The sequence below is a fragment of the Chrysoperla carnea genome, chromosome 1, assembly GCF_905475395.1.
Source record: "Chrysoperla carnea chromosome 1, inChrCarn1.1, whole genome shotgun sequence".
Taxonomy (NCBI): domain Eukaryota; kingdom Metazoa; phylum Arthropoda; class Insecta; order Neuroptera; family Chrysopidae; genus Chrysoperla; species Chrysoperla carnea.
Window position 1 is genome coordinate 74,101,597 of NC_058337.1, and position 27,830 is coordinate 74,129,426.

The following is a 27,830-nucleotide window of genomic DNA, read 5'->3' on the forward strand; positions in this document are numbered from 1 at the left end:
TTTTAAAGATATCTACAAGCTAAAATAATAAAACTAATTATATCAAAACAAAATTATTTAAATGGGTGGTTTCCTTATAATATAGTTTTTTCTGTGATTTCCCTTTTTGTAGGAAGTACAATTTTTATATTTGTAAACTAACATTTGAGGTCAATGCATTTTTTATAAAGCTTAAATTTTAAATTGTTATAAAGCTAGTCGAACTTTTTTCATAAAACCCATTTTTACATTGGTACAGCGTACAGCTCTAACAGCCCCGATTTCAAACTAATAGATTTTCGGTGTTATCAGGAAAATTATTTTCGGCATTAATTCTCTGTCTCGACTACAAAACCACGATTTTAAAAGTATGAAAATTATTTTCATCTGAAATTGTTCTGATAAGTAAAATTGTCATTATTTCGTATTTTTCACGGTATGGAAAAAAAATCCCCGACTGTAATGACGATTTTGCTTCTCATAACAATTTCAGATGAAAATGTTTTCTTGTTTTCATATTTTTAAGAGCGTGGTTTTGTAGTCGACGGGGTTTTCATCTGGAATTGTTATGATAAGTCAAATCGTCATTACAGTCGAGGGACCTTTTTCCGATCCGTGGAAAACTGTTAAATCTTAGAGTTCCCTCTTTCATTTGATACCTAAAACAATATCATTAATTTAAAATTTGTTTTTAGTTCATGACTTTATGTCCTGTAGATGGCGCCATCATCAATTTAATGCAACGTCAAATAGTCTATTTTGTCAAATTATGGGAAGTAGTTTAGAAGTGAGGAGGGAACAGATGAAAATACATACATTTGAAACTATTTTGAGGATACAATTTCGTAATAAAGTATAACAGTATATATATTTTTGAAAAGTACTAATTACTTCCTTTTATTTATATCTAACAAGGTGTCATTTAATGGGACGTCACATAGCCTTTAGCCAGTGGACGATCCAGTCGCTTTCAACCATATCTCATTTGACAAATTTAGATAAATAGTTTAGAAGTTAGGTGGGAACAGATGAACATACGGTCAAACCCATAGCCCTCGCCGTTGTAAGGTTAAAAATTATACAATATTTTGTGTCGATTTTTGAAAGTTTAGTTATTTTATTTGTATTTTGTAAACAACTTTTTGCACTAAATAATCGAAATTGTCCAAATTTGCTTTAAATCTTGTTTAAAGGGATTACTCTGAAAATATATGTTGCTCCAAACAATAGTGATGCCATCACTGACGAAAAATTTTACTTACCAACAATATTTTTAAACAAAAAACTTGGACTTGTTATATATAACCTAATTGGGTTTCGAGTAAAAAATTCTCTAACAATCAATCTCTTCTAATATGCACACCATAAAATTTTATTTACCACTGCTAAAAAACCTTTTATTTTCATTTTTCTATGTATGTGAGTACCAAATTTTAACCTTTAGAGAGAGTGCCAACATTTTAGGTGAAACGATTTTTTAATATTCTATCAATTTTCACGATAGTGGAGGGAAAAAGTCTCCATTTTAAATTTTGAAAAATTTTTACTCAAAAAAATCTTTATTAAAGGTTTAAAATTTGCACATATTTTATCTGGAAATATCAGTGCTGTAATCCTAAAATTACCTTAATAAAGAAATTTACAAAACAAAAATATATACATGATACTCTCTTTAGTTTGAAATAGTGAAGTCACTACAGAATAGTGATTTTTTATACTTTCACTATTTCGTTTATAGAGAGTACCTACGCACAAAAAACGTAAACATTCTTTGACAGTCAGGCAAAAATACCCCTGGCTGCATACCTATTTTTATTTAATGGCTCTACATTTATGATTCCTGCAAACAACACCAAAATATCGTACTAATAATCAATTTTATTTTTCACAAACAAGTACAAAATCAATTTCTTTAATTAAAACTAATTTCTTTCCTTCTTAACCAAATTTCTTTCCACATTTTTTCTTTAATGTTCGTGTTAAACGTGTCAGCAAAATATCCTTGGAACCTTAAAAAGACCAAACAAATTTCAACAATAACCAAATATAGATAAAAATTTTGGGTGTTTTATTCTAGTTTACAAATTCTAGTAAAACAAAGTTAAAATTTTAAAATTAGCGGCATTTCAAAATTAAATTAATATCCGATTTGTTTCTTGTCATTCGAATTAGATGTAAAAATTCAAATCATTTTGTCCGACATAACTAGATACGCTGTTTATCTTGAAAAAATTTTAATAAAAACCATTAAAGATGAAAACTTTGAGTGTGGTTATGTATGGAAAAGGACACTTATTCGTACAAACGCACTGTAAACTGTCGACAACTAATTGTCATAACTGCATAATTGCATAATTGGAATGGTCGATCAAACATAATTTTTAAATAAACTTCAACCAAAATATACACAGATTACAAGTTTTGCACCTTGTTCTTCAAAATTAACAAAATCGACGCACAAAGTTTCATAAATGAATAGGAAGAAAAGCAAAAACCAACACAACCATCACAATTGGTCCCTCATAACCCTATCAATGGAAATTTGTATTAAAATAACATGTTTATAAATTATTAAATTTTACTTCATTCCTTAGCGAGCATGAAGCTTCGAGAAAATTTCTTGTTTGTTCCTAACACAATGATTTATTTTCTGGCGGCTTTAAAAGTACATGTTGTATGACAGAAGTTTTTTGGCTGTTTATATTCGCCAAAAGCCGAATGTTGGTTTTTTTTAGAGTTTATAATAAATAACTATTAAATTCATTTATTTCATTTAAGAATTTTTCAATTAATTATCTTTTCAAGGAACAAAAAGGCATTACAGATATAACACTAAAAATTATTTAAAAAATATTTACCATCAATTGGCTGGAGACTTATATCTTGCTCTTTTTCTTGAATACTTAATGGTTCATTATTTTGAACCGTTTCTTCATCGCAATTAACAATACTAATTATTAGGGTTGTTAAAAGTAGTGTTAATAATATCGATTTCATTTTTAAAGTTTTCGTTAAGAACTAGTTGATACAATGTTAATAAAACCCAAACTATTTTAATATTCAAAACATTTAAGGTTTTTATAATATTTTCAAGTCAATTTAAATCAATTAAAAATGAAAACCTAGCTTGACTATTATTACACAGATCATAAAAAAAAAAAATTTATTACCTCTATATACAGTTCGTTACATAATAGACGAAATGTTGCCACTTAAAAACATTTTTAGCTGCCAAAAAAAAATCGACTATCCGAGCACAGTATGCCTAATCTAGCGGGTTCGATTCCCGCCGTCACAACAAAAGTAAATTTTACCAATAGTTGTGATGGGCTGGTGTAGGTAGTGTATGGTACACACGCACTTGGAGTTTTAATTAGGGCGCATTCCGAAATATACATCAGTATACTTACTAGTAGTAATGACGTCATGAATCAGGCACCATATTGTACTTTTATGCAATCATATTGTGCTGATGAGAACAGTGTGACCGATAAATATTTAGGCGAACGTGTGTGCTTTAGAATATGAGGAATAATAATTAAACAATAACACATTACAGTTAAAATTTAGTACTGGCCATTGTATTTCGGAACGAATCATCAGTATGGCGTCAATTTAAGGCATCATTATCATTGGCCAGTATACTGATATATATTTCGAAAAACACCCTTAAACTGTCATAATAATTGAGGCACTGTGAGCATAAGCGTAAAGGTGGTAAAACAAATATAGGGTATCATAATGTGCCTTCAAACTAGATACCTAATGTTTATACATGCACTCTTCCTGTTAACGTAGTTACTTTTTGTAAAGTTTTAACACTTTTGTATTCGAATTGTAGTTTTAAAAAAATGTCGGGTGTTATATATCTAAAATGTTGTCTCGATTTATATGTATAATAATACTTTATGTTTAGTATCTATAATTGAATAGGTTCGGAACAAGGACACCAAGTTGTTTTTCAGACACTATGCTCTACGTCTGTATTTGTTGCACCTATATACATTATAGGCAGACAAACATGCATCGATTTAAAAAACAAAAAACAAAAATTTGAACTAAGTCACCGTTCTGTTCGAAAAATCTAGCTTAAAACTCATTAAATATGTCCTTGTATCATTTTAGTGTTAAGGAAGTTCCCTCACCAGTAATAGAAAAAAATAAATTAGTAGAAAATGATCCAAATTTTTAGTATGTTGTAGTTAACGATACATATTATTAAATCAAAAAAAAATTTGGGTATCTTATCGATCAATTAAGAGAGCTTTTATTAATTAAAAATACACTAAATAACATAATCATCCTCATATCATGTTATGTTATTTAGTGCATTTTTAATTAATTAATTACTCTCTTAATTGATCGATAAGATACCCAATTTTTTTTTTGATTTAATAATATGTATCGTTAACTGCAACATACTAAAAATTTGGATCATTTTCTACTAATTTATTTTTTTCTATTACTGGTGAGGGAACTTCTTTAAATGTATCATTTTAAAGAAGGCCTGGCGGACGAAAACTCCGATACTATGACTTCTGATACTTCTATATAGTTCAAAAATCTTTGAGCACAAAACATAAAATACGAACTTTTGAGGTATAAGGATCAAAGTTTCAAACATAATTTAAAAAAACCCTCGCCTTAGAGGGTATATCGGGCTAAATAAATCCTATACAAAAAAGTCAGTGTAAAAAGTTTAACCTTTAGTTTAAATCACCAATGTGCGCGGTATGCAATTATCAGCGGAAAAGGTAGTAAAACAAATGCAAGGTATCTCTCTCTATAAATCCATTTTTTTGCATTGTAGAGGAGCTTGTTGAATACATGCTTAAAGCTAGATTAAGTCTTACCATAATTTTCTGGTTAGGTGCATATTACACTACAAATACGCACTCGAAGGCGTATATATAGCTATGTCTTTGAATTTTGATCTCGAAAAGCCTCTGTGGCATTGAAGGTTTTTGTTTCAACCGTCAATATTTATCATAATTAATGGTTAAACTCAAATAGTTTCAAGAATTTTGCGTGTAGCTCAATAGCATCGGAAACCGCCTAAAGAGGCACACATTTAAAGGTTTGAAAATAAAGATGTGCTACATAAATTCTATTCATTGCGTTCATTTTTCAGTTCGTTATGGAAGATTAACATTAATTCTGTTGTGAACCAACAAACACAGCGTCTATATTCAAAGTCTGTATATAGTGGTTCTGTAGCGTTCATATTTGTTGGTTTTGGTTTTTTTCCTTTAAAATTAATTATATGTATAAATAACAGAATATTATTTCGATTTGTTGAGAAATGTTTGCTCTCAAAAAGTCTAGACGTGTTTTTGTTCTTCCAAAGTTTTTATTTTATTCTAAGGTTATATATTACCATTTTTAGTCGAAAAATTGTTATAATGTACATTTGCTTAACATGGTGAACAGGTTTTGAGCGGAAATTTTCCTTTAGTAATAATAAAATTTCCCAGAATACAATTTATTTTGATTTAACTGAAGTGTTTTCTAAGTGTGTAATAAAAGGTTAATTGTATAGTAAGTTACTTGCCTGAGGCTTTTAGAAGTGATAATTTATATTTTTTCTGTTTTAACTGATAAAAGAAGCGAGGAAATATTGTAAACTCTAGGTGTAAAAATAAAAAAAGATGTGACGAAAATTTTTGTTATCAAAACATTAAAGAAAATTATTCTAATAATACTATCAAATATTTTCGATAACTTAAACAGTTTGGTCTTAAAGAATATTCATTCGCTTGGGCATTCATAGCTTAATCAAATAATAATAATAATGGGAGTTTAACCTCCGTTTTTATGGCATATTCCTTATGACAGAGGCCACCCACATCATTATTTGTTAATCTTTATTTATTCAACTACAAACATATTTACAATTACATTTTTGATGTGGGTGAAGACGGTTACTTCGTTCTTATCCAAGCGACGACAATGTGATCAATTCTGAACTCCCATTAATTATAAATTGCTTACAGTGCCGCTGCCTGAATTCGAATCCGCAACCTAAGTCTAAATAGTCCAACGTTCTAAGACAAACGCCTTAGACCGCTCGACCATTTTGGCTCTCCAAACCTTAATCGAAATCTCATACTGTTGTGTAGCGGGTTGAAAATATGTTAAATTTGGGGGAAAATGCTAATTTTTTTAACTTTCTAACTTTAACATACCTCTCACTGCGATTTTTTCCGTTGGGTGAGCTATTATTGTAAAATTTAATGAAAAAATAGATTGTTCTCTAATTTGGAAAGTTGTTGATATAAACTGATATAATCACGGGATCACGAAAACTTTTTCCTCCCCTACATAGCGAAATTGCGTAGCTTTAACTCATATTTTCACTTGTAAATTGGCGTTTGATTTCGCACACAAAAAGTGTATTTTTCATAATAGTATCTACCTTTAACTTTCTCCATAACACTCAATGATGCCGTGATTTATTTCTGATTATTTTGTTTTAGCCTGTATATTGAAGTATTCATTGTTTTCCTGATTTAGAAGCGTATTAAATGCCACAAAAAGTTTGTTGCTTGATCTTGGTAATATGTATGTTAATAAATATCGTGTGGTTGTTCATTACGTGGTTGCGGTTTAGAGTACCATTCTCGCAAATTCTAAAACGTTCATTACTCTCACTCTTAAATTAATTCTTTGACGTTCAAAGTAATATTTGACTACTACATTTCCAACTTTATGTACTTAATTGATAATCGCCCTGAATAAATATTTATTAGTTTTAGGTATCTCGCACAGCTATATGTTTTCTGGGTTCGATAAAAGAGAAACATCCTTTCGTTATTAAAAATGACGTTGATAATGATCTGGCATTGCTTGGTCTTAATCTTACACCAACTGTAATGAGTGTAATTTTGTTTTCAAAAAAAAATTAGTATTTTTTTTTCTACTTCTGGATACTTTAAGTATCCATCTATAACACATGGATATAAAAAATCTTCACCGGGGTCGTGGATCGTATAGCTAAATCCTTTCTTTTATGTAGTTACTTAAAATAAACAAAAGGGTTCCCATCTCGTTTATTGTACACTGGATCAAAATGCTTCAAAAATCAATTGAATAAACTGTTATTATAAACAATTTTATTTTAAATGAACTATTACAATATGAATTCCTTAAATTTAAAATTATTTCTTTTTTCCATTTCTTCCTGAAAATGATCCAGATGATGATTGAGATGAAGATTGTGAAAAGCTTCCGCTACCACCACCTCCGCCTCCTCCTCCACATGTAGTACACTCTCCACCTTGTTGTTTTTGAGGTTTATGCTCCTGAACATTACCTTGACAAGTACTACATGAAGAATAACTTTCTCCATGACCATGATGTGTACGTGTTAAACGTGTAAGAAGAATATTTTTAGAATCTGAAAGCAAAAATAATTATTGTCAGCCTGTATTAAGGCTGAATGTATGCGGAAGACTATAACTTTCCATTTGTAAAATTCAAATGAGTTGAGTAATAAACCAGCCATGGGGTACCTAACTCTGGTGCGACCCTTGGGTCCGCACGAATAACTTTCTCTTCCCAGTATAATAGAAGTTAAAATAAATAAAAATAAAAATAATAAAAAAACTCGACCGATTCGAAATGACTTAACCGAATGTTACGAAATTCTTTTTTGGGTCATATTACTGTTAATACGCTTTGATCGAAACCTCAACGAAGTCGATACCATTTCTTTCTTCCAAAGTCACTTTTTTTATGACTTTTATTAAGTTAATTTCGATTATAAGCTGAAATGCAAAAAAGCAAAGTTCATAACAACAAACCACGCTCCACGAATGAATTTAACATTTGTCAAAAAACGAACACTGATAAAACACGAGCATTGCCTGCCATAAAAGTTTTTCCGTCATTATGTTCATAAAAATTTATGCAATGTGGATATATTTGCGCGGAACATATTTCACATATATGAAATATTAACAGACTTTATCAAATATTATCAAATAATTAAAATGAAACACAAATTTCCGTCATGATACTAGATTTTATAATTATTAAAATTTAATAATTATTTTTACCTATCGTTGGTTGTAGATTATCCTGTTTTGTTTCTTGAATACGTAATGGTTCATTATTTTGAAGAGCTTCTTCATGACAATTAACAATATTTACTATTGTAATTGTTATGAATAATGTTAATAAAACAAACTTCATTATAGTGCTTAAAGCTTTTGCTTGTAATCACTGGATTGACTGTTAGAAAAACTCAGACTATTTTCAAATTCACACGATGTATGCTTTTTATAATGTTTTTCAAGTCAATTCATTGTCATAATGAATAGATGATACATCACCGATTTGTCTCTAGATAAGATAAAAATTGTAACATACCTATTACCTCTATATAGATACTCAATTTGCATAATATTTAATTTATTGTAAACAAACATATTATTATTACCAACTATCTTGTACCTATCATATTACTACAATTAAAATTAATTATTTAAATCTGCTTTTGACAGGCTTATGAAACCCAGAAAAAGAACGCAGGCATAAAAAACATTCCGTCCGTTAAAACACTTTCTCAGGTTTAATTTCACCAGAAAATAAACGATGTTTCACAATCGCGTTAAATGTCATCTCACTATTTTATTTGAGTGGATAAGTAAACGAGAGACAGCATTTTCAAAATTTGCTGTATTAAAATAATTTTTAAATTTTTCGATTCGGTTCTTTGTCTTGTCATCTTCACAGTAAAACAAGAGGAAAAACCCGTAACTGAGTTGATTGATGAAGTACTCTGTATAGACAGTGTTTGCATTAATTTTTAGAAATTCGATAAGGTTTAAAAACAAAATTAAGAACAATAAAGCAGTTTATAAATTTGATGAAACTATCTTAGTGTAGGTAGTATAATAATCCAATAATAAGAGGATTGTAATATTAGACTCTACCAAATAGCGCTTTTTAGTCTGTAGAATAAATAAAATAGAAATTAAAAACATTACTGCGTTAAATAAAATCTGAAAATAAAGAAACAAGCCCAGTAGTTTACATAGCGATATTACCAGTCGCGGCCCATTATTGGGAAGATTTGATTCCGTCTAGATTTGAATGGGGCCTTACTGTTAAAGTCGCTATGTAAACTACTGAACTTGTTTCTTTCTCTTAAAAATTTTTGTGATCTATTTTGAATTAACGTATTAATATTTCGTTCCCCAAATTCGCCAGAGACAAATATGATATCTTAAATGTTGAAATCCATTGAATCGTTTGGAAGATACGAGGTTATAAAGAAATTTACAAACAAATATACATACGTGCGTGCATGCATACATACATACATTTAAGAAACAGCGTGAAAAACATAATCACTCGACAATCGGGTAATGAAGTTAATGTGCCTTAAGTCGCGCGACACGAGCTTTTAAGGAATGCAAGTTAATAATTCCTGTGTTTGAATTAAGAAATATGAAGTTTTTTTAAAATTTTACATAGATTAGACTACATAACTCGTATTATAATATTTTACTATTAAATTAAAAAAGTACAAAAAAACCAAAGTTTTACATGTAGATATTTAACATAATAATATAATATCTTACATATATCGTACCACGGATAGATAAAAACAGACAGTATTCCCCCAAAATTTTAATACTTTATGATATGGTTATATAATACCAATTTTATTCAAAAAATTGTTTTAATGTACACTAATTTGATATGAGCAGGTGTTGAGCACAAAATTTCCTTCAATAATAAAATTTCCCAGAATAAAATCTATTTTAATTAAGTAATGTGTTTGCTAAGTATGTAATAGAACGGTAATTATATAGGAACTTACCTGTCTCTTTCAAAAGTGATTATTTAATTTTTATCTTTAATCTATTTATTGATAAAAGGGGGTGGGAAATGTTGTTAGCTGTAGGTATGTAAGAATAAAGATAACTAGTCGACCCGTGGGAAATTTTATACTGCGAACCAAATGCATCAAATATGTATAAACGCTGCAGTTTCAAGAAGATATCTGATCCGATCGACGATATCGACTTCGATACGTATCGAAAAATCGACGCATACATTCAAGGGCTACTAAATGATTTTAAGTCTCAAATTTAAGAGAAGCGGTACATTTTTAGACCTTTGGTTTAATTTTCGTCGTCACCCGGTATGATAAGATCCAAAATGAGGTAAATTATGAAATTTCATAATGATATAAGAAAGACCTCGCGGACCGACAAAAAAAACAGACAAGAGAAATATATAAGATAAAATAATAGAAATGATTTAATGAAAAACTGCATCGTTTTAAAAATATTATTTTGTAGTAATACCGAATTTTATTACATATTTGGTTTTTAAAATTCCTTCTTAAAAAAATCGGACTACTTAGAAAATATTCAAATATTTCGATAATTTTAACCGTTTGGCCTCCAATAAAAAAATTGACTCGAGAGCATCTATAGATTAATCGAAACCATATACTTTCTTGATTTTACCGCTTTGTTGTGTTAAGGGTCGAAATGATGCTAATCTTGGGAAAATGTTATTTTTTTTAACTTTTTAGCTTTAATATATCTCTCACAGCGATATTTTCCATTGAGTGTAGTCTGTACATTGAAGGTGAACTTACGACATTGATTTCCCCATTTTGTATCGTATTAAATGCCACAAAAGACGTACTTGGTAATATGTATGTTGCTATACATCCTGTGGTTGTTCATTTTGTTATTGCGGCATCACCATTCTTTTAAATTCTGAAAAGTTCACTGCTCTCATTTTTAAATTTAATTTTAGATGTTCGTGATAATATTGCGACTAAATATATGCCGGGTCCCATAAAAGAAAAGTTCAAGGTCTCGAAAATTTTCGTTAGTTATTAAACTGACTTTAATAATGGTAGGGCCCTAGACTTACACAGAACTGCACTATGTAGTATTAAAAAGCGAAGCGAAGGCCGGATACTAACTTCGGGTTTATCCAGGTACCTACTTGTATTATTTAATTATCCTAACAAATATATTGTGGAGTCTAACTGTTTGATAGGTCTAGGGCCAGAGGCAACTTTTTAAAATTAATAATTTCAAAGTTCTTTAAAATGACTTTAAAAATGACCTGCATAGCCTTACTGGCCTAGACGTACACCAATTATGTGGCATATAATGAGAGTAGTTATGTTGAAAAGTCGTTCCGTTTTTAGTACTTCTGGGTAATTTAAATAGCCATATATATAACATGGATATAAAAAATTTTCGCTGGGCTCGTAGATCCAGTAGCTAAATGATTTTGTTGGTGTAGTTAATGAACATAAACGAAGAGGTTTCAATCTCGTTTATAGTACATTGGATCAAAAAGGTTCAAAAATTAATTCGATGAACTGTTATTTATAATAATTTTATTTTAAACAAACTATTACAATATTAATTCTTAAAATATAAAATTATTTCTTTTTACCATTTCCTCCTGAAAATGATCCAGAGGATGATTGAGATGAAGATTGTGAAAAGCTTCCGCTACCTCCACCTCCTCCTCCACAGGTAGTACACCCTCCTCCTTGCTGTACTTGAGGCTTATAAACTTGACCTCCGCAAGTACTACATGAAGAATAACCTCCTCCTTTACCATGATGTGAACGTGTTAAACGTGTTAGAAGAACATTTTTGGAATCTGCAAACCAACATAGTTATAATCAGCCTTAATTAATTTTTTTTTTCTTGCCTTAATAAAAGCTTGTTTATGTAACAAGAAAAATTCGAATAACTATAAAAACAAACAAGATAAAAGCCATCAAAAATTTATTTCTAGCAAAATACCATGTCCGATTTCTCTGTCTAACACCTGCCTAATTAGTAGTATAAAACTCTTATATCATCTGCATGTCTTGGCCGATTTCAATTTTAATTTCACTTTTTGTAATCTCATTTACGTTTTTTTCACACTTTATGAAGAAATGTGAAAAAAAATTTCATAAATATTCCCTATTACCTTATCTTTTGGAAGTAATATCAGCCATATCCTTTTTTATGAATTATTTTGTGTCGACAGAAAGAAATTGCTCATAATAAAATGATTATTATTAACAGTATTTATACTTCGCAAAAATAAAGATCTACAATTTTTTTTCTTTTATTAAATTATACTGCGTTTATATTACAATTTTTTTTTTATAGTCAAAAATACTCTTGATTTCAGGTATGTAAGTTTGTTATCCTTGATTCTTTTAGGATCAACTATAGCGTAAACAAGTACCATTTTAAAGGTAAAAAGTGAGCTTGAAGATGCGCTATCTCGTTACACCTCCAGGCCCAATACAAGACTATTTGTAAAAGGAAATGAGGAGTTATATATATATTTTTGAATATATAAGTTTTGATACAAAATTCCATTTTACTCGAATAAAGTCCAAAATACGTTTTTTTTTTGGGACTTTTCTATCGAATTTTACGTTCTTCGAAGTAATCGTCTATAAGTTTTTCGTATTTTAATATTTTTGGAGGTGTTGGAATTTAATGTCATATTTTATTTAGTCACAGCTTACAGAATCTCTCATTTTTTGACTATGAAAAATGGTATGGAAAATAAACACTGATCAAATTCGTGGAAAAAATGAAGCTTTTTAAAAAGTAAAAAGTTTATTAAAGAGGAGTGACACGTTCAGTGCGTCAAAACTAAAATTGAACTTTTTTACTTAAAAAAAAAAAATTTAACAGAAAAAAAAAAACTATTCCAAAACAATATAGTATGAACTAAAAAGTAAAAAAATTGTTACATAATATAGTTACAATTATTTTTATTTTGAAGGCGGTGTCTGCCAGGAAAACAACTGTGACAGAACAGTTTGCTACATTAACTTAGCTGACACCGACCCAAAAATAACAATAATTATAACTACATTATATTATCGTTATTTATTTACTTTTTAGTACATATTAGTTTTGAAATAGTTTTTTTGTTTTAAGTCGATTTTTGTTTTAAATAGTAGAATTAGACTAACTTATTTGTCACTAAAAAAAGAAAAATCAAAATCGGTTGGCGTGATATTGAATCATTCGCCCATTTATCGCGCACATATTTAATGCAAATTTAAGACTTATATGGCTTTCTCATGAATGTAACTGTCAGAACTGGGCCAAATTGAAATGAGACCACACGGTAAGAAATTCTATTAAATATAAAACAATAATCAAAAACGATTCACCCAGTCGAAAGTTCTAAGGTAAGAAACATTAAAAGAAAAAAAATACAGTCGAATTAAAAACCTCCTCCTTTTTTAAGTCGTTTAAAAATAGCCTTGAATTTCAGATTGCTATGACAAGACATCGACCATTATCGTTTCTTTACTCGCACCTTTTTACCCCTGCAAATGAGCCTTGTTGGAGCCACAAATAGTTATAGAATAGCAAAGTTATAGGCATACAAATATTGTATATTTAACGAAACAAAATTTGTCGCGTTTTTAAATTAAAATTTTGTAATTGGAAATAAATTATTTTCTTTTTTTGCAGGAAAAAATTTATTCTATATTTGTGGTGACATAAAGTTATTAGATACTTAAAATTTACTGCAATGAATTTATTTTGCCAAAGTCACTTTTTTATTATTATTCTCTTTTTTCATGATTTTCATGAAGTATATTTCGACTACAGGCTGCTTAAAAAGTTGAAATTCAAAAATGCCAAAATTATAACAAGAACCAACTCCTCAAATTAATTTAAGTGTTTTCGTCATTATATTCAGAATTCAGAAAAAGTTATCCCATGTGCAAGCATATGTTTACGCGGAATATATTTCACATACATAAAATAAAAATCCGACTTTCTGTTATCAAATATTGAATTGAAATCAAACATAAATTACCGCCGTGATACTACATTTAAGCCCGTGAATCTGAATATTTCCTTTGTGAACTTTTTAACTATTTTCTATTTATTATTAACAAGGACAGTGAACACCAAAAAATATTTGAAACATGCTTACCTATAGTTAGTTGAAGATTATCCTGTTTTGTTTCTTGAATACTTAATGGATCATTACTTTCAATTGATCCTTCATGACAATTAACAATATTTACTATTGTAATTGTGATAAATAATGTCAAAAAAATCAATTTCATTATTGTTCTAAAAGATTTTGTTAGTAATCACTGGATAAAATGATAGAAAAACTATAACTATTTTCAAATTCACACAATGCAAGCTTTTTATAATGTTTTTCAAGTCATTTAATTGCCATAAGCATTAGATCATACATCGCCGATTTGTATCGAGAATAGATAAAAATTCTAACACACCTATTACCTCTATATAGAGACCGTTGAAACATTCTATGTAATTCTTTGGTAATATACATATTCTTATTTTTATTATTTACTATTAAAACTTGTACATGGTAATAAATGCATGGCGTTTACTACAATGTTAGTATGGTAAAGAGACAGACACAGTAGTATCTATGTTAGTATAAGAAATATAAGAGCAGGTATGGGCAAACGTGGCTTCGAGAAGTCCCTTAGACTTTTCCATCTAAAATACGAGCAAAAGCATTCGACAGTGACAACCTAACCAGTGCAGTGGCAACAAAAAATACGAGAAAGACACAGAGACAACATTTTTTTTCTTCTTATCTCATTACTATTAGCGAAACTGAGAGGTAGAAGAGTCTTATATCCTTCTCGCTTCCTCCTCTATGAGAATTGCGGATTTGAATAAAGAGACACACAATAAAGTTTATGGCACACTATAAAGTTATAGCAATGGTGATTTCGAGTTAAAATAACTCGCTCATGCCTGTATTAGAGTACTGAATAGGCCTATCTACCAGAAGTATTGTGGGTATCGCCAATCAGTATATACTTGAAAATACAAGTATTTTGTTGGCACCCGTATAGGAGGTAGAAATTATAAGGTCTCGATTAAGCTATAGATGATCCTGAGTAAGTTCTTTTTCGTGGAGCGAACAACGGTTTAAATTACCGAAAATATTTGAATATTTTTAAATAACCCGATTCTTTCAAAGTTCAAGGTATTTAATAAAATTCGACGTATCTATAAAATTAAAATTGTCTTCTGTTAAAGTAAAATAAATAATAATAAAGACTTTTATTACTGATGGTGTAATAAGACAACTTTGGAAACTCTCAGAACTATTTATCTTTTATAAATCAGTATATTGAGGTTGAATTTATGATATTGTTTTCCCCTACAATTTTTAGTATATAAATAAAGTTTTAAATATCGTATGGTTTTTCACTTGGTGGTTGCGGCTAAACGGCGTCATCAGTTTCATAAATTCTAAGAAATTCACTACTCTCCATTATAAATTTATTCTAAAATACTAATATTAATGATTACCTATAATATCAGAAAAAATGCTTTGAATTACCATTGAATAACATGGATATTATAAAAATTATTAATCAGATAGCTCAGTTTCATATTTTGATGGACAAAATCATCTTTATCAACGTTTTCGTAGAAGTCTTAGTCTTCCTATTAGCTGAGTTGGCTAAGGTCTAACCAATTCTGTCTGCGGTATACTTAGGGTAGCGTATTCGATTCCCGCCGTCGCAACAAAAATAATTTAATTATAATTGTGATGGGTTGGTGTAGTGCATGGTATATGCATGAAGAAATTGCACTCAGCCTCTGAAATTGAGGTGATAAATGAAATTATCAGCGGAAAGGTGGTAAAACACTTATGTGGTATCACAATGGGTTCTATAGCCTAACTGTGTCCTGCGTGGACAGCCAATATAACTAAATCCTGATCTAAAAACATGTTAAACATTTGAAGTCAAAAAACTATTCAGTGAAGCCTTTGGAGTTTTAAAAACATAAAAAGCTGGGATACCCGAGATAGTGAATGAAAAGTAAAAAAATATATAGAATGTTTAGCTAATAATATATATGAAAAAGCTTACCTCTTCAAAAATTGTCTCTCGATTTTTAACCACCGAAGACACGTGTTATAAGTTTGATCGCCATGTGTACCTGCTTGTGGCATCGTAGCTCCAAAACTAATGAACCGATTTTGATTTTTTGTTTGTTTGAAAGGTAATTTAACGAAGAGCGTTCTTAGTTATTTTTCAAGTGCGAGTTTAGGGTTCCGTACCTGAAACAACTTAAAAAGAGGCGACGATCATCGAAATCGGTTCAGTTTCGAGAGAGCTATAACGGAAAATGTAATTTGTATGGAGTGTTCTTAGCCTATGTTTCAAGTGCGAGATTAAAGTTCCGTACCCGAAATATTCGTCGGTTTTTTTTTTTTTAAATTTTGTAAATATCATTTCATAATATAAAAAAACACAATTCCACATCGACCGTATAAATTCATTCACTTTTACGGAAATCGGAAGTCAAAACTCCAAGGAACTGGACTATTTGTCAAACATAATGTATGGGAAGTCGGTCAAACAGAGCCACTTTTCATTCCTTGTTGCTGAGCAACAGGTAATTTAAATTAAGATTTTTTAAGTTTTTAAGTAAAAAATTTGTTCTTATTATTGAAAATTGTCTTAATTCTTTGTTTTCAGAATACGTTATATATCTATTTTTTTCCAATTTACTTTTTTGAAAATCGAAAACAATTCAAAATTTTACTTGCACTTTTATAAGCCCCGCATATTTCGACCATGAAGAGTCGAATAAAACCATTCATTATTCGGTGTTTTCAATAGCTATATTGTGGCTTTTAGGCCAACCTGTGACATAGATTCAGTAGATAATGGTGTTATCCGACTTGCTATGGTCGAAAGACAAAACATCTTTCGGGTTGTTGGATTTGTTACATTTTTTAGAAAATTATTGAATGCGAGTGGGTTTATTCTTACCCATTTTGTTAATTTGTGAAAGTGAAATTTTGATCGCCAATTCCGCCAATTTGAAAAAGGAGCCTTTATTTTAATCGAAAACCAAATTTTCAAAGATGTACATTGCATTGAAGCGAAGATCGAATGTCTATACTTACTTACTTGGGGATGCGATAATCTTGTACCGGTCAATTAGTTTTATTTAAATACACTCATAATTGTATTGCAGATATCAGACATCAATATTTTTTAATCTTTATTTACTTTTATTTTAAACCACATCCAAAATACAATTAAATTTATATAATAAGGGTGTTGTTGGTTACTTCCTTCTTATCCAAGCGGCGACAGTGTGATCAATTTTACCGTTCCATTAATTATAATGGCTCAGTTAGTAGCCGAACGTTCCGACGATTTAGACCGCACGACCAATGAACTGAGTTAACTTTTTTAGATTCAAGCAAATATCACTAAAGGATATTTAAATTTCCCTAAGTTGTTCAGAATGGCTTTAATGATGGCTTGACCTGACGTGGCGCGGCCTTAGACTTACCCTAATTGAGTGGGTTATAATGGAGACATTTCACCATTTTCAAAATAAAAATTAGGAGGCCTGGATATTTTAAGTAGCCAACATTTAATACTTAAATGCTTTGGTGGGAGTTTTGAATTAAAATAAAAAGAAAGAAAATTTTTAACGTTGGTCCATGCTTATATAACGGATTAAAAATTATAAAATTTTAAATATCTATTAAAATACTTGTAAGATTGTAAACGAAAAACATGGGGCGAGTGCAGCAGAAACTACACTTTTTACAGTTATATATTGCATGCGTCATGTTTTTCGTTTTCAATCTTGCAAGTATTTTAATATCTATTCATTATTTTATACTTTTTAGTTCGTTATAAAAATATGATACATTAAAAAAAAAATTTGTTTCCCTATTGTTTAGGGTTAGGTGAATGTGTTGTTATTCACTTCTGAGCTATGTCCAAATTTGAAGTCTCTATGCCAACGAGAAGTTATCAATTATAAAAATCTCACTTGAACATACAAAACCCCAATTGAGTAATAAAAAATCCCATATTAATTTAAAGAAGAGATTTCTATCTCGTTTAAAGGACAACCGATCATAAAGCTTCCAAAAATCAACTCAATAAATGATTATTATAAACAATTTTATTTTAAACAAACTAGTAAAATATGAATTCTGTAAATTTATTTCTTTTTTCCATATGAACTTGATGAAGATGATGCTTGAGATGAAGCTTGTGAATAGCTTCTGCTACCACCACCCCCACCTCCACATGTATTACATACTGGTTGTTGTACAGGAACTTGACAAGTATTACATCCTCCAGAATATCCTCCTCCTTTTTGGAATGTACGTGTTAAACGTTTAAGAAGAACATCTTTAGAATCTGAAAACAAAAATAATTTTAATATAGATACAAGCCGAATGAAGTGTTTACACATGAAAATAGCCTGCCATCTATTAAAATTGTAGAAACTACTGTGCAACAATTACTTACACCATTAGTTTCTTGTGTGTAATAGGGAATATTCATGAAATTAAAATTTGGTTCAAATATTTTTTTGCCTTAACTTTATTGGCTGGATATTTGAACTAAACCATTATTTTAGTAATTAATATGCTTTTAATTACTTAAAATTATTTAATAAAAGTAAAAGTTCAATGAGAGAAACTACTAAAACGGAAGTGACGTCATTGTATGTGGCTTGCCAGACTTTTTGACATACGGTGTGGTATTAATTACTTTTTTTGTATGGTAGTACCATGGATATATACTAAGTCCGTCGGTATTACACCTCTAGTAAACAGTACGTTAAACTGTCACCAACTGACAGCTCACATATTAAAACGTCATTAACAGAGAGTGCCAAAAGGTCTACGTTTAAATATCTCAAAATAACTCTCTATTTCAAATATTTTTTTACACCTAATTATAGCATTTTTAAACAGTATTAACCTTACTTTCTGAAGTAAACGCCATTCAAACGCAAATAATTGGCATGGACCAAAAGTAATTGCTCACAGTAAAAGAATTATTGATAAAACTATTAATAGTACAGTTAAGCCGAGATAAACTGGAAAAGAACAGTACCGATTTTAATGAAACCTTTTGTAACGTGTTTATAGGACCGCTCAGCTAACGATTGCTTCGGAGTAAGATTCAAGTAACTTATCCTAGTCACAGCTCAAAGTTTTTTTTTAAAATGCTTATTTTGGCTTAAAATTTTATCTAGTAGGTATTTTTGGTCGCTGAATACGAATTTGTTGTCTGATTACACAGACTCTGTCACGTATTCTAAAAATCGTGCCATTTTTGCCAGTTACTAAAAATTAAATTTTCTTTTTCTGAATATAATCTCTAGAAACTACTAATATCTTGATTTAATTCTCTGAATATAAAATTTAGTATTTCAAAGTGGCACAAATTCTTAGCGAAACATGGCACAATGGCACAATATCACCCCCACTGAGGTGTTATGCCCACCTATTAATAATTTACAAAAAGTTTCATTAAAATCTGTTCCCCAACTTTTCTACTATCGACATTTTGTTCCGGCTTATTCATTGTGTTATTAGTTTAAAATAAATATTTAATATTAATTTACTTTTTCCTTTTCATTGTTTAATTAAGCTTCTGTTTAAACAAAATAACATTACATTTGAAGGTAAATTTTTTCTTTAAAGCCACTTTTTTCATAATAAAGTTTTGTTAAAATTTTCATAACAGGTTGCATACCAAATTGAAATTAAAAACGCCGAATTCTCAAAAATAAACTATACTCCACACATTCATTTTACGATTGTCAAAAAACCATTCATTATGAAAACGAGCATAATGCCTTACAAGTTTAAGGAGGACATTGAACACTAAAAATATATTTTTTTTAAATAAATATCATTCTTACCTAAAGCTGGTTGAAGATTATCCTGTTTTGATTCTTGTATACTTAATGGCTCATGATTTTGAATTGATTCTTCATGACAATTAACAATATTTACTATTGTAATTGTTATAAATAATGTAAATAAAACAAATTTCATTATTATTTTTAATGCTTTTGCTTGTAATCACTGGAAAGACTGTTAGTAATACCCAAACTATTTTCAAATTCATACAATGAATGCTTTTTATAATGTTTTCAAAGTCAATTCACTGTAACAAGTATTAGATCATACATCGCCGATTTGTATCTAGATTAGATAAAAAATCTAATGTACTTTTTACCTCCATCTACAGACTCTTTATCCTATGAAAAAATGATGAGTCCCAGAAGAAGAACGCAGGCATAATAACAAGTATTTGGATGACGTCCGTTAAATAGATTCTTCAGAATATTATTCAGGTTTAATTTCAGTAGAAAAATACATAACAGAATATATTCACCAATCCAGCTCAGATTGCTTTTTTGGGCCTATACCAAAATAATAATAATTTTTCCATCGAAGTATAATTCATTGTTGGCTTCGAAATGATATTGAAGGAAGCTATTTACTTGTAGGAAGTATCAAGAGCTTAGATATGCATATATGATATTTTGTAATACTTGGTGTAAATAAATAATAATTTTTTCTTGGACCAAATAAATGAAATTCTTCAAACAATGGGAATGAAGTTTGACGAAAATGTTTAAGTATTCAAACATATTACTTTTTGGCTCCAAAAATCCGCCACTTTGTTCTGTTTTTCAAACAACTATCTACTAGCACTGGGGCTTTTGAGACAAATATAATGATACCTTAAATGTGGAAATCCATTGTGCCGTTTGGAAGGTACGAGGTAATAAAGAAATTTACAAATAAATATATATACATATAACATATTCATACAAACATACAAAATACGTGCGAAAAGCATAAGCACTCCTTGACAGTCGGGTAAAAAAAGTCAATAATCATAGGTATTCCTAGGGATCCCCAAGTGAGAGTATGGCAATCTAAATCAATTTTTTTTGTATCAGCAATATTTTAGCTATTGGAGTGGATAAACCAATAAAGAATTATGGCGCGCTATGAAATAGCTGGAATATGGTAGAAGAGGACCAGACTGTTAATCCCAGCATTACAATTATAGTCTCTAGCATTACAATTATATAGAGGTTGCGTAGCGTTAAAAATACTTAAATAAGTTTATACTTAAATTAATTATAAGTATAATAACAAAATTGCTATCTAGATATAGTTTTTTTTCTCTTATGAATTATTTTTTTGAGATTTAATAATACTATTATTAACGTAATTATAGGTCAAAACATTTTTGATATTGTTTATTGTAAATAATTACAGAGTTGGAAATTATTGTTCGATAGGAACCGGTTTAAAACCAAAACAATTTTGCAGATGTATATTAATTGCAATTTTTAGGAAAAATTTAACAAATATTTTTGACTAAAGTTTTTAACTAAACTAAATAATCTGGTGAGAAGCAGAGATTCAACGCTTGGGTCACTCTTCAGCCTCATACTGTGACCCATGTCACCTTTCCCCCCACCATCATAATCCAAATCTGCTCAACCCTTAAAAGTTATTGATATTTATTTAATAATAAATTTATGAATAAACTAATTAGATGCTCTATTCCGAGTTTTGTTGCTCAATCCGTTTAGCAGGAGTCAACGATTGAAGGTGGATGGCTAGGTTGAAGTCACTTCACAAGTCAAGTCACAAGTGGGAGCTAGCCCTTCCACTTTGTGCAGACTGCGCCAACCAAAAGTGAATATATGAACATTTTTTACTGCTTATGTGCTCCCAGAATCCGGTAAAACATTTACGAAAAAGTCAACCGTTTACACTGAAACCTATGCATGCCCCTCCCCCACTGCCACAATTCAAATCGGATCTGTCCCTAAAACTTAGTGCTATTTATGTGCGCTTTAGTTTCACTGTTACCGATTTTGGTACTCAAACCGTTTAGCAGAAATCACTGATTAAAGATGGAAGGATTGACGTCACGCTATCCCCCCCTATTTTGTTAAGACTACACCAAAAATGGAATTGATCAAAATGAATCAAAAAATGCTTATAGTGGAATCTCGACAACTCGAACCCCGTTAAGTCGTAATCTTCAGTAAGTCGATAAAAATGCCATTCCCTTCCGCTGAACTCCTAAATAAGCGGGATCTCAAATTACTTAGACTCTGTATCTCGAACAAAATATTATTTTCCTGTGTGTTATTGATAGTGCATATTTATACTCTATAACTCGAATTTCAAAAAGCAGACTCTGTCTGTAAGTCGAATATAGTGACGTCTTACTTGAACACTCTCTTGTTTATGCCTTGTACACGTACAATGAATGAAAAAATTGGTTAACCTTGTTTTTTCAAATGTCATTTTTATTATGTCAATTAAAATTATTGATCAATACTTATTTGGCCATTAACTAACAATAACAAGAGTATCAAAAGAAAGTTAACAACTTTCATTCTTTGTGCAAAATTCGAGGTTATCAATTCCGTAAAAAGTGGCGTATGGGAAAAATACGTGGCCGGTCTATATGAAATACCACCAAGCATTTAGTCTACGATAATTTAGAAAATTGGCGAAATATTCAGCTAGCCTTGCAAATACGACAAGGACAAGATGAGATTCGTGACGTCGAGGAATGCGTACTCATCTGGTTTAAGCATTGTCGTGATAAAAACATCAGTGTATCAGGGTCTCTCCTACAGAAGAAAAGACGAAGAATTTTCCAAATCACTGGAACATACAAATTTATAAATATGATGACTTCACTAATTATATGTAGGTAATTTGTTTCAATAAATAATATTAACCATACAATTTTATATGAACCATAAAACTGTGTATTTTATTAAGATCACGACTCTATAAGTCGAAACTTTTGCATTTAAATTCTCTGTATATCGACCTACTTATTAAGTCGAAAACTCATTAACTCGAGTTTTTTTACATTTCCCATTTCCCATGAGGTTCGAGTTCTCGAGGTTAAATTGTATATGCAAATTAGTTGTCTGTATGCTCTAAGTAACTGGTAAAATATTTACGAAAAAACCAACCGCTTAAAGTGAAATCCATGCATCTTTAAAACTATCCACGAAAACTATGCAAAAAAGCCCTACAGGGAAAACAAATATACCATAATTTGATATTATTTTGTTATTCTAAGAATCTGGTAAAACATTAAATTATCAGCTGGCCATTTGCTATACGGAATACCTTAAAATTAACAACTTACCCAAACTAACTTAGTAAATCTGTACTTAAGTATAATAAGTTGCCTATCTTTAAAATTTTTTTTTTTAGTCAAATTTTAAAATAGCCGCCATATTGTATGTAGCCAATGTCAAACGGGTTGAAGTTATTTTTAATTGTAACGCCTTTTATTTTTGAACTTTATTTAATCTATTTCGGGCTTATATTTATTAATGATAGAGTATAACAATATGTAAAATTACTCTCTTTCATTTTACACCTAAAAGGGTATCATTAAATTAAAATTTGTTTTCACTTCAGGACTTTATGTCCCTTTAAAAGCGCCATATTCCTTACAACGATACCTCATTTGTCAAATTATGAGTAGTTGAGAAGTTATGAGGGAACAGATTAACATACATACACTCAGTGTCACAAAAAATGAACGGATTACTATAGTACTGTCTGATACTGTATGTAATACGTGCATTTTTTGAGACACTGAGTATACATACTGGTCAAGTACAAAACTCTCGCCGTCGTTCGGAAATTAAAACGGTTGGAAGGCGCTTCCTTAATATTACCTCATAGCTCAGATAAAGTTTCAACTCACTTTCTTAATTTAGGTGGCCAACTCAGTAGCCGAGTGAGATAAGGCAAACAAAAATACTATGCCTCAAATAAATAAAAAATTCAAATCAAAGTTTTAGCTGAAGTATTTGTGCACATTTTCGTTTTTTTTTTTTCGCCTCTCTAGCTTCAAAGTTGACCGAGATATGACAATTTTAAATTGGAATTTTTTTGCTCATTGAATCAAATGAAAAAGATCCTACCCATCTTGAAAACCGTAAGAGATAGACAAAAAAGTTTAAATGTAAAAGTTATTGCTTATAAAAAAAATTAACAACTTTTATTTGAATCATTCTTTCGTAAACATCACTGTTTACTCGTGAGGGTGCAACTTAGGAAAAATCTTTTGTGTCCATTTTCTCCAAAACGATAAAGATCGCCGCTGTACTTTCACTTTTATTGCCAAGCTTAAATTATCCAATATTATTCATTAAAAATGAGTGTGGATTATAAAACGTATAATAATCAGCACACTAACTGCATTAAATAAAATATTTAATGGCATGTTAATTTAGCATTATAGGCACATCAAAACGTAATACATGTTATTTTAGCATTATAGACATTTTAAAATGTAAACATGTCATACAATTTTTAATTTCGATTGCCGAGTGTCGATAATTTTCTTTTTTTCTAAAATTCAAATGCCTCGGTAAATATGATCAAGACCAACCAATAATATTTACCAAGGTATTGTGTGTGTTTTATAATTTTGCAAAGAATCGACTGAACAATTATATATCATATTTTAAATAGTTTTTTATTTTATCCAAAAAGATTACAAAAATAAATCTAAAATTTAATGTTATTATTTTTTTCCATAACCCCCCCACGATCCCGAAGATGAAGAAGATGATGAACTTGACCAGCTTCCACCACCTCCGCCTCCTCCTCCACATGTGCTACAGCCTCCTCCTCCCTGGTTATAGTATTGTGGTTGTGGTTGGGCATAGCCGCAACTACTACAATAACTACCCCCCTTAGAATAACCACTTTTTCCCTTATGTAATGTTCGTGCTATGCGTGCAGTCAATAGAGCGTCTTTCAAATCTACGAACAAAAATCAATCATCAACAAAAAATATCAAAAAATCCATAAGCAGTATTTTTGTGCTTTTTGGGTAAAGTTTGTCAAATGTGAAAAGTCTCAAACTTCTCAGAAAAAATGAGAGACAGGATAGCCAAATTACAGTTCTGAATGAGTCACCGCATTACTAGAAATAATAATTAATGGAATTTGATTTCTTAACTGAAATTATTTTATTTGTCAAGTTTAAGTCATTTTAAAAAGTCGTAAAATAGAATTCAATCTTTCTGTAGTTGTCTGATTGAGAATGATTTTAATGTATACTGTGCCCAAAAAGTAAGGTAACATTGTATTTATTTTGAAAATTATTTATTTATTCTTCCAAATCAATTCTATCCCTATCAAAGTAATTCCTTCTCGATACAATACACTTATGTCAACGGATTTTCCAATCTTCTAAACACTGGTTGTAGTCACTTTCCGAGATTGCTTTCAATTACGGCTTCGCTACGGCTTGAATCTCCTCTATCGTATCAAATCGATGCCTCCGGAGCGGCCTTTTGAGCTTACCGAAGAGCCAGAAGTCGCAGGGCGCCAGATCAAGTTAATACGGTGGTTGCGGAAGGATATGGCTTGAGTTTTTGACGAAATAATATGGGATGGTGCATTATCGTGGTGTAAAACCCATGAATTGTCTTTCCATAATTCCGGCTTTTTTAGACGGATAGCGTTACGCAAATGACGCATAACGTTCAAATAATATTCCTTGTTGACTGTTTAAATTCAAATGTCACCTTATTTTTTTGGACAAAGTATTATATTAAGATCAATCAAGTGCTCATTGTACAATGTCAATGACTCTTATGAAGAACGCCAAATACTTTATATACAACATATCATCACTACATAGTATAAAACAAAGTCGCTTTCTCTGACCCTATGTCCCTATGTCCCTTTGTATGCTTAAATCTTTGAAACTACGTAACGGATTTTGATGCGGTTTTTTTAATAGATAGAGTGATTCAAGAGGAAGGTTTATATGTATAATAACATCCATTAAATAGTGGAGAAGTACTGCTATTTTTGAGGTTAATAGTTAAAAATGTAAAAAGTAAATAAGTAAAAATGTAGTGTATGAATTTAGATATTCCAAAGATAGCAGGAACTCTTCATGGTATAGGGAAAGGGGGATTGTTTTACTCCAAATTTAACGCGTGCGGGCCACGGGCAGTAATGAATAAATCAAAATTACTGGATCGATTTTAATCACATAGGCTATATATTTTATACCCGTGCGAAGCCAGAGCGGGCCGCTATGTTTTTATATACAACGTTCACAGTTTTTCTGTAGTGTATTTAGTATCAGCATTGCACCCGTGCGAAGCAGGGGCGGGTTGCTAGTATTTTATATACAACAAAAATAAAATTATGTGTCCATAACTATCCAAACGTGCCAACATTTCATTATCCAATACAGTTATTACTTGCAGTTTGTTTTATTAAAAAATTTCCACTCTAGTGCAGTGAATAAATATAAAAATCAAGGTTAACATTCTAATTTTTTTGATAATAAATGTTTGTAATTTGCTTTAGAATTAATCCCTTAGTTTGTAACCCTTCGCACCCTTTTTCAGGAATTGGCCTTTTAAGAGTTCCAGAATTCTGTGGGTATTTCGAGTTTCTGAACACTTTGATTTCAAAAACATGAAAATTCAAAATGACGTCAAAAAATTCAGTTTTTAGCCGAAATCCTTATTTTGCCCCCGATAATATAAAACCCAGTTAAAAAATTATAATAAGAAGACGATGTACTCCTGGAGGCTTTGGAGGTCACTGATTCCGAAGCTGACCATAAGTATGGCAACCGGAATATTCTATTTAAGTAATAATCCCCTTTTCGCCTTCCAATAATACAAAACGCGACTAAAAAAATAGGGGGTTCTCAATGTTGATGAATCTGAATTTAAAAATATGATAATCTCAAATAGCAGCCTGAAGTCAGTTTTTTTGCCAAAAAATCCAGTTTTGATCAATAAAACAAAAATATATTTTTTCCAGTTGCTGCTTTATTTCATATTAAACACCTTACTAATGCTAATAATAAAATTTGCAAATTTCATTAAAAAAATAAATATTTTTCGATAAATTTTTCACGTTCTTTACACCAAATGTTATTTTTGTTATCCAGAAAAACTACGAATATGTCAGTTTTATTTAATTTAAAATGAAATGAAGTGTCTTTAATTTTCTGTTTTCGGTTATTTAAAATATGTTTTTTGGCGAAAAACTGAATTTTCCAACCTGCATTTTAAGTTTTCACTTTTTAATTACAGATTTAGATTTACGCGCTTACCTACACATTATTTTTGTTGAATCGAAAGGCGGCTCCATGATAAAATTCCGAATGAATTTGCATATTTTTAGGGTACGATTCAAATTTAGCAAACCGAAAAACCTATAGAATGGTATTTCCACCCTCGTTTATTTTTAACTCTTATACATTTTAGGAAAACTAGAAAATTCAATTTGCAAAAAAGGGGCTCGGGAAGGGTCACAGACTAATTTGAAGGTTTTATTTCTAAATTCAATTACGCACAAAATGAGCAGTGTAAGAGCAAAATCGGTTCATTATCAAAAAAGTGAGTTGTAAATACCCTAACTCAACTATATGTATAAGGTGGTTCCAAATTACACGACATTATTTTACTTGTGCCAAGCCCAAAATATACAAAAAGAATTAAATAAAATTTTGAAATTTCTCACTACTCCTGTATTTTAATTAGTAAGCTCTTTAATTCACTAACCATTTTATATTGAGAAAGTTAACAATTCAAATTAACTAGAAGTATTTCAGTTGAAGTTAAAAATAAGAAAGTCATGTTTAGTAATCTTTGTTATGTATACAGATGAAAAGAAAAGTTGTAACTATTCTCATATAAGAAATATGTTTCCCACTGCCTATTGTTAATCAAGTTTCACAAAAATATTGCATTAAAATGTCCATACCTGATATTGGGTTAATTTGATCGTTTGTTTTATGCACATCTTGCAACGTTAACGGTTTAACATCAGCCGAAACATGATGAAATAAAAATACAATTGTTAAGATCCCGAACACTAAAAATCGATACATTTTTACTAAGTTTAATATTTCCGATTGCCAACAAACCTTAAAATAATCTAATTTCTGAATCAACATTCCATAGCTTATTTAT

General features: G+C 30.2%; 5 protein-coding genes across 6 annotated transcripts in view; all 5 read right to left on the bottom strand.

Moving 5' to 3' along the window:
* Window positions 1-27,830, bottom strand: part of LOC123291107 — an 827,916-nt gene that overhangs the window by 636,483 nt on the left and 163,603 nt on the right. The gene's annotated exons all lie outside the window — the stretch shown is intronic.
* LOC123290841 lies at window positions 7,137-8,218 on the bottom strand. The gene is made up of 2 exons (XM_044871189.1): window positions 8,037-8,218; window positions 7,137-7,375 (listed from the first exon to the last, which is right to left on the bottom strand). Exons 1-2 carry the CDS (start codon window positions 8,170-8,172, stop codon window positions 7,137-7,139), a joined length of 375 nt encoding a protein of 124 aa, XP_044727124.1. The 5' UTR covers window positions 8,173-8,218.
* Window positions 11,405-14,103, bottom strand: LOC123290851. The gene is made up of 2 exons (XM_044871200.1): window positions 13,942-14,103; window positions 11,405-11,631 (listed from the first exon to the last, which is right to left on the bottom strand). Exons 1-2 carry the CDS (start codon window positions 14,075-14,077, stop codon window positions 11,405-11,407), a joined length of 363 nt encoding a protein of 120 aa, XP_044727135.1. The 5' UTR covers window positions 14,078-14,103.
* On the bottom strand, window positions 17,961-19,894 carry LOC123291111. The gene is made up of 2 exons (XM_044871568.1): window positions 19,713-19,894; window positions 17,961-18,193 (listed from the first exon to the last, which is right to left on the bottom strand). The coding sequence occupies exons 1-2, from the start codon at window positions 19,846-19,848 to the stop codon at window positions 17,991-17,993; spliced, it is 339 nt and encodes a 112-aa protein (XP_044727503.1). The 5' UTR covers window positions 19,849-19,894; the 3' UTR covers window positions 17,961-17,990.
* Window positions 24,368-27,807, bottom strand: LOC123291110 (predicted GPI-anchored protein 57). The gene is made up of 2 exons (XM_044871567.1): window positions 27,622-27,807; window positions 24,368-24,639 (listed from the first exon to the last, which is right to left on the bottom strand). Exons 1-2 carry the CDS (start codon window positions 27,746-27,748, stop codon window positions 24,398-24,400), a joined length of 369 nt encoding a protein of 122 aa, XP_044727502.1. The 5' UTR covers window positions 27,749-27,807; the 3' UTR covers window positions 24,368-24,397.

What these genes read in the sequence shown, in the direction of transcription:
- LOC123290841 (XM_044871189.1), bottom strand. Translation starts at nt 8,172, where the DNA reads ATGAAGTTTGTTTTATTAACATTATTCATAACAATTACAATAGTAAAT. An exon ending in TAATCTACAACCAACGATAG is followed by an intron (nt 7,376 to 8,036) that starts GTAAAAATAATT and finishes TTTTGCTTTCAG; the next exon opens with ATTCTAAAAATATTCTTCTT.
- LOC123290851 (XM_044871200.1), bottom strand. Translation starts at nt 14,077, where the DNA reads ATGAAATTGATTTTTTTGACATTATTTATCACAATTACAATAGTAAAT. An exon ending in TAATCTTCAACTAACTATAG is followed by an intron (nt 11,632 to 13,941) that starts GTAAGCATGTTT and finishes GTTGGTTTGCAG; the next exon opens with ATTCCAAAAATGTTCTTCTA.
- LOC123291111 (XM_044871568.1), bottom strand. Translation starts at nt 19,848, where the DNA reads ATGAAATTTGTTTTATTTACATTATTTATAACAATTACAATAGTAAAT. An exon ending in TAATCTTCAACCAGCTTTAG is followed by an intron (nt 18,194 to 19,712) that starts GTAAGAATGATA and finishes TTTTGTTTTCAG; the next exon opens with ATTCTAAAGATGTTCTTCTT.
- LOC123291110 (XM_044871567.1), bottom strand. Translation starts at nt 27,748, where the DNA reads ATGTATCGATTTTTAGTGTTCGGGATCTTAACAATTGTATTTTTATTT. An exon ending in TCAAATTAACCCAATATCAG is followed by an intron (nt 24,640 to 27,621) that starts GTATGGACATTT and finishes TTTTGTTCGTAG; the next exon opens with ATTTGAAAGACGCTCTATTG.